General features: G+C 27.3%; 1 protein-coding gene across 1 annotated transcript; it reads right to left on the reverse strand.

The window, feature by feature from the left end:
- Positions 1-202: 202 nt before the first annotated feature.
- LOC112691634 (snurportin-1-like) lies at positions 203-5,748 on the reverse strand. Its single transcript, XM_025565970.1, has 8 exons — positions 5,204-5,748; positions 5,012-5,137; positions 4,270-4,348; positions 1,235-1,387; positions 963-1,166; positions 808-897; positions 430-746; positions 203-290 (listed from the first exon to the last, which is right to left on the reverse strand). Coding segments are annotated over exons 1-7 (951 nt in total). The 5' UTR covers positions 5,206-5,748; the 3' UTR covers positions 203-290; positions 430-449.
- Positions 5,749-7,500: the final 1,752 nt, after the last annotated feature.

Here is a 7,500-nt window from a genome sequence, read left to right on the forward strand (position 1 = left end):
AGAATTTGCTGGCTATGGCCTTAATACCAACTTTTTGGATAGGTGTAAATTATAATCACAATTTATATTACTAATCATAGTTCATTATATATTATATTTTAAGTATTAATTAATATTATAATATTATATTATTATAATTAATATTAATATTTAATATTAAATTAATATTATTACTTAATATAAAATTAATATTATATGGCACATATTATGATGAAAACTAATTAATAACTGAACAAAAATATTTGATTCCTTTCTCATAGTTAGAAGACATGATCTGTAACTGATTTAACCTGTTAAAAAAAAAAAAAGAAAACATTATGTTTTTTAATTATTTTATTAGTCAGATATATTTTATAGTTAACCTGTAATGTAAGACTAATAAAATTAATAAAAATACTTTATACAGAATACATTTAAGATTTTACTAACCTCAACTAGGTAATTTATTTTCATTTCTTAGAGTCAGATGAACTCTTCTCTTTTTTGTTTGTTTTCAAATTTTTATCATACTCAAAGATGTCAACATAATTTAATGGTCTTTGTAGTTCTATCTGATCATTGATTGGTTTTTGCAAGACATCAGTTATCATGAATGGTTTTAGCCAAAGTGCTGTAGGTGTATTGCTAATGTAATAGCTTTCAGGATTATAAAAGTAAATGCGGTCCAAATTCACATTTTCAGGAAAAAATTTACCATTGTCTAAAATGTACTGGTAAAAATCACTAGTAACCATTCTTGGAGCCATCTAAAATAAAATGTTATAATTACATAATAGTTACTTATTTTATTGTACCGATATTACATACTTCAAACGGAAAATAATTTTTTTCTGATACTTTATTGATTCCCTGTATTAGATTAAGTCTACTTTCAACGAAAGAAAATCTAAAATCGGCCTGCAATCAAAATTTAATTTAATATTATTAGTTGTAAATATCTATAATATATAGTAAATACATACATCATAATATGTGCATGGCATATCTAGCCATTCAAGAACGTCCAAAACATAAAATTTTCTTAATTGAGCACTATATACACAGTCTAAAACCGTTTGTATACGACGTGATCGAATACGATTATCTTGTAAGCATTGTCCATAAGGAAATAATGATTGGAAACAATTAATTGTTTTTCCAGATGTAGCAATAGCTTTAGTTTTGTTCTGAAAAAATGTTTTAACATTTAAAAATGTGTTGTTTAGTTTGTTTTCTAAGTTAACTAATATAGTACATTTTTAGCAACAACGTAACACCGTATTCCATCTGGACAAAGCACTGCTATCCAGTTATCAATGTCTTCAGGCACTTCAAACATTAGTTCTGGATTCATTAAAGGCAATATATTTTTTCCTTCTGTTTGATTGAAATCGATTTCTTTGTTTTTCTGTAGTTATAATAGTTAATTATATTTATGTTATCAAGTATAAGTAATAATTATTAAATTTAAATTGAGCCTAATATTTATAATAGGTAGTTACTTAAAAATTGTATACAATTATTTATTTATATATTTTTTTTAATTAATTTAATTTTCCAGATCTTGTGTAAAAACTAATATTAAATAAATAACTCAAAAATAATACATTCTAATTCTCTAAGAAGTATTAAATACAGTGGCTGATCTAACATCTGAGAAAATGTGACATAAAATAAATTATAAATGTATTAATTTTTTTCAAATAAATACTTAAGAAATTATGCTAATTGAAACGAGTGGAGGTTTAGGATAAAGTAGGGTTAGCGGTATTTGAAATGTTGATATCGGCTTTCGGTATTTTTTTTGTACCCGTATTTTCGGTATTATTGGTATTACCGTATTTGTGGTTATTATCGTACAACCGATATTTGTGGTAGTTACCGTAGCACTGAAACATGACTAACCTAAATTACATAAACGTATGCTATAGATTTGATCATTATTTAATTTATTTCTATGATTTGTAATATTATTAATTTATTCTATATATAGTACTTATATATATACTGTATAGTTCGATTACAATATTTAAAATTGTAAGATGTAACATGGTAAAATAGTTAATAGTTATCTATAAAACATGCATTTATTTACTTTTACACGTATATTTATTGTGTAGGCAACTTCAATATTTTAACTTTTAAGATTTAAAAATGTAACATAGTTATCTAAAAAAACATAAATATATACCTTTACATAATACATAATATTTATATGAATATTTTTTAACATTTTAGCTTATAAAATTTAATAATTTTTTCATTGATATTAAAGTTTAAAAATGTGAGAGTTTTTTGATAGAAATATCAACTGCTCTGCGTGATCTGGAGATAGTGATGCACGGTTATCTGTGCATATATTCCTACCTGTACTGAAAAGCCTTTCACAAGGTACACTAGTTCCAGGTATACATAAGTATTATTTAGCAGTATACCAGCACACTGATATTTGACCATCGAAAAATAATCAATCAATAAATACCGATAAGCTATTAATACAATAATAGAATAATACCATAAAAAAATATCCAATAGAAGTGCTAAAAATAATTATTTTTATTAGATTTGTTATAAATACCGAATACCGGTATTTAACAAATACCGGTAATTACTGGTATACTGAAAATACCGCCTCCCCTAGGATAAAGGTGGCTGACCTCAAGTAAATGAGAGAAAGACGAGGGCGAAAAAGACTATAAAATTATGCTACAATATTCTAAGTTTATTTTTATTATTACACCTCAAACTTCTCCTGAAGAGAATGATATATTTGTTATGGTTTTTTAAAAGAAATAAATTTAATTTATAGCAGATTTAAATACTGCGTTCTTTTTAAAATACTCTATATTATAAAAATTTGTGCTTATAATTCTAATAAATATTTTTCTTTTCATTTACTAGAATTTTTACAAAAATTATCTTATATATCTTGGAGTCTTGGGCATTATACTTACTAACAAATATTTATTTAATAAAATATGTATTAATTTAAATTGTATTAACATAATAATTTAAAATAGTTATTCAATTAATTTGGCTATATTTTTGACTTAAACGATTATGCAATATTTTACAGAGAAAAAGATGCATCAAAGTTGATAAATTTACCATACAATTTACCATCACTCCATTAAAAAAAAAAAAAAAAAAATCAGTAAAAGTTATAAAAAAATAATTTAACATATGAATTCTTTATTTAATAATATTTTATATTTAAATTTCAATGATATTAATCATTAATTCATATAATATAAATCAGTTAAATAAATAATTTACTAGGATTTATTTAATTATTTACGTTTTATATCACATAAAAATAAAAATACTTTAAAAACAAAAATATATTTATAATTTAATCTAGCAATAATAAAAAAAAAATAAAAATTATAAATAAACAATTATGGTTCTATTAATTTAATTTACTGTTAATTATTACCTTTATTTTATTACAAACTAATTTATAGTAAATTCATTGTACTTGTGATATTTATAATACTTTTAATATTTTTGGCAATATATACATTTTGATTTAGAATATGAATATAATAATATATATTCTGTATCTGTATCAATGTTTTATTATTTTTTATTTAAATAAGTACTTATTTAAAATAATAAGAAAAGAAAATTGCAAACAAAAATATTTTTTTATAATTTATAGAACATACATAATTTTTAATTACCTAATATATTTTTACTAAATATAAAAATTAAAAACTAACATTATATCTGAAATAAAAATTTAATAAAAATATTTATTTTTTAAGAGTGAAATTCAAAAACAAAATAAATTATATGTTTTAGTTGTTTTATCTATGGGTTATTATATGAGTAATGTATAAAATATTTTGTATACATATACTACCAACATTGGAACGTATTAAACACATTTAAACAAAAAAGTTAAAACATTTTAAGGACATGGCTTGGATTGTTTGTGATTTTAAATAAAATAAATATTTATTTATTCTACTCAAATGATCAAGATACTAAAATCAGTGGCTCTTATTGGCATTATTTCTTATATTTACAAATTATATTATTACAATAATTTATATGGGTTTATAAAACCTAATCTATTGAAATAATAATTTACCAAAGAATGAAGGTGTTCTATTTCTAAACAAAAAATATATCCCACTAACTAAAATAATATCTAGTTGTTCTACTCTATATAATATTTTAAACCTATTAACTATTAAATACTAGTTAATATATGTGTAAAATACTATTAAATACTAATTTACTAGACCAATTAGTCTGCTAAATTTAAATTCCAAAACTAATTACTTTTTTGTATGTATTCATCAAATCAACATGATCAACATTTTCCAATTGTCTTCTTTTATTAATTTTTTTTTCAAGGTTTCTGAAACATAACAATTTTGACATAAAATCAACATAAGTTTATAGGTATTTTAAAATGTTTGAATCAAAAACTTCAAATTATATAGCTTTTAATTTTAATGTTTACTATTATTATTATATTTCCCTATTCAATGAAATAAATATTTATACAATAGTACAATTATATATTTTAATACTTCATAAATATACAAAAAATATAATAGAGATATAAAATATGTATATAAGAATAAAATTGAATTAGACTTAATAATACTGAAGTTAATTTTAATATTAATATTCACAGAGTTGAGATATAATAGTCATTAATATTATTGATGAATAAAATAAGAAACAAGAAAACATGATTTTTGTTTAAACATGTCTAAATAAACGTTTCAATAAATTTTACATAACATTTATTTATAATGTATACAAGTGTATTCATTTTAAATATTATTACATTTCCATAGTCACTCATACTATTACTTAAAATTAATATTGTTTAAATTATCCCTGTTATGCTTTATTTGTGAATCCCCTAATTAAACATCAACCAGATATTCAAGATTGTAAATGTATTCTTTTCTTTTGATAACACATTACTTAACAACCATGGCTGTACTTTGTACTTGAGTTGATAGGTTTACTATGGTCAAGTTATTTTTAAGTTAATATTATAACTTACCGTTTCAATAGTTTTGAAGAATCTTGTTTTTGTTTATTTTTTTGAAACAATATCTTTTCAAGGCTTGTATAAATTGCTTTAAGGCTTATGGTTTTCAACGACCAAATCTCAGATGATTCCATGTTCCTAGTAATATAAATTGTTTTAACACTCATATACCTGATGATTATAACATTTACATATGGTACTTACATAGTAAGTGATCGACCACAACCGTAATGTCAACGATCAAACGATATAGCAACGGATGTTTAAAGATTGTGTCGATAATCAATTTTTTGGCAGTTGTTACGGTGACTATAAAACACACCGATAAATTAAAACGGGTTTTCGAATTAAACCTCGAATAATGATATTGTGTTGTTATTAATCGTATTCATCGAAACGTTTGACGGCCCATGAATCATGCATGTGCTGCAAAAATGCTTAGCTATTGCCGGAGCTTAGCTCTTGGCTAACGAGAATACGGTCCAAAGGTGGACCGAAACGCTTTTGGATTTCAATGTTATCGTGTGCCAAACAGATATTGCACGCGGCTACGTTTGCTGGTAAGCATAAACGACGCTATCGTTCGTGTCGGACGCGTTGCCGAGATACGCCGATGGTTGACGACGGGGACGGCGGTCAAGGCGGGGCGGCGAGCGCGGGAGAGCGGAGGACAGCGATTGTGCCGTTCGAACACGATGACGGTGCACAAACGAGGAGATGCGCCCGGGCGTCAGTTAGAGGTACCAACTGCCGGCAGATCGCCTCGGGCGGGTGCGATGGTTTCCGCTACAGGTATCACACGGCTTATCATCGTCGCGTAGTGGTCACTGGAGAAGGGGGGTTGTGCAGCGTTGCATTTGGGAGCAACACGTAGTTGCAGCTGATCGGCACCATCATGCGCGTCCGACGGGCAACGATCGCGTCGAAAAACCGGTTGAAGCGTCTGGTGATGTGGGGGGGGATGACAAACCGGACACATACCCACGGCCTCGTGTTATATTGGACTTCCCGAAGCGTAGCACCGGTTGAAAACGTTGAAAGTGCATTCCCCTAGAAGTGCATATTTCACTTATCAATTCGTTAAGTTGTGCGACCATAGAATTTGAGTACGGAAACATTGAACCGTGGCTTTTATTCAAACGGTGTCTGTTGTTTAGAAATCCTTTGCACGGTCCGCCGAAAAATGTACATACAATAAAACGAGGGAAGGTATTACCGTGCGCGTATTATTTTGCTCGGCAAATATCCCTTTTATCAATAACCCTTGAACACTTTGGGCTTCGAGAAGTCTTACGCCTGCTCTGGCCTTTGCAGGCTTACATTTTCGGCCGGACATCGCACAACGTCGGCCGTGAACACGAATACGCGATGACACAATCGTTTTGGCATTATGTTTCGGCGGATGATTACCAGTGCGCTAGTCTCCGCGTTCGGTCCGCAGTCGAACCGAGCTTATGTTCCCTGTATAGACATTCACGCACTACATCAGGAACTGGGTCTCTGACAATGCCGTTACTATAGACGTTAACCGGCGCCAATGTTTTTTCGGCAATTTTATTGTACAATACGCCCGTCAATTAGTTTTCTCCAACTTTATCCATCTACTAAATAATATTGCAATACTTGCGGCTTATTTACAAATAGTTTCAACAATTTTTTTCAGAGTATGCTATTTCATATTTTGGACATCATCGATTTTTTAATGACGGAAAGGCCGGCGCCCGATGCTCGATTGACTACGAACCTGTGCCAATATTTTACAATTTATTTGCAACTTATTGTTATCAAATTCTTATAGGTGATGGCCTGCCCCTCCATCTAATTTTGTCTAATCGACTCAAAATTCGTGTAAAAATTTTGTAACCATTTGCAACAAATTTTTTTTTTAAAATTTGCATCTTCATTGGTCGTTATCAATTTTTTTTTTTTTTTTTTTAATAGTACCTTGCCCCCCCAACATTGCCAGGTTAACTCTAAATCCGTGTAAATATTTTGCTACTATTTACAACATTTTTTTTTTTTAGAATAAGCATCTCCATTATTTGGATGCTATCGAATTTTTAGAAATCGGGACTTATTAATTACCTTTGACTTTCTTTCATACATGAAAATTTCACGTTTATTTAATTTATTTTTGTTAAACGTCTTTAAAATAATTTCCGGCATAAAATCCTGAAAATTTGTTAAAAATACTATCATACTCATTTCTTTCTTATATATATAAAAAAAAATATCAAAAATCGTTCCACACAATTTTTTTTCATAAGCGTTTAAATTTTAGTTTTTGATAGAACTCGACAACTATCACGAAAATTTACAACATTTTTCTGTTTAAAATATATATAAATTAAATTTGTTTTGTTGGACCTTGAAAATTAAACATAAGGTTTCTCTATGTACTTCGCTGTTGACTAAAATTAAGTTTACCGAAAAATCACAAAATAAATAGAAAACTTTTATATTGTTACTCGTATGTTTTATTCTAAACTTAGAGAAACATA

Source organism: Sipha flava, unplaced genomic scaffold (genome assembly GCF_003268045.1).
Source record: "Sipha flava isolate LNK unplaced genomic scaffold, YSA_version1 65_pilon_pilon, whole genome shotgun sequence".
Lineage (NCBI taxonomy): Eukaryota > Metazoa > Arthropoda > Insecta > Hemiptera > Aphididae > Sipha > Sipha flava.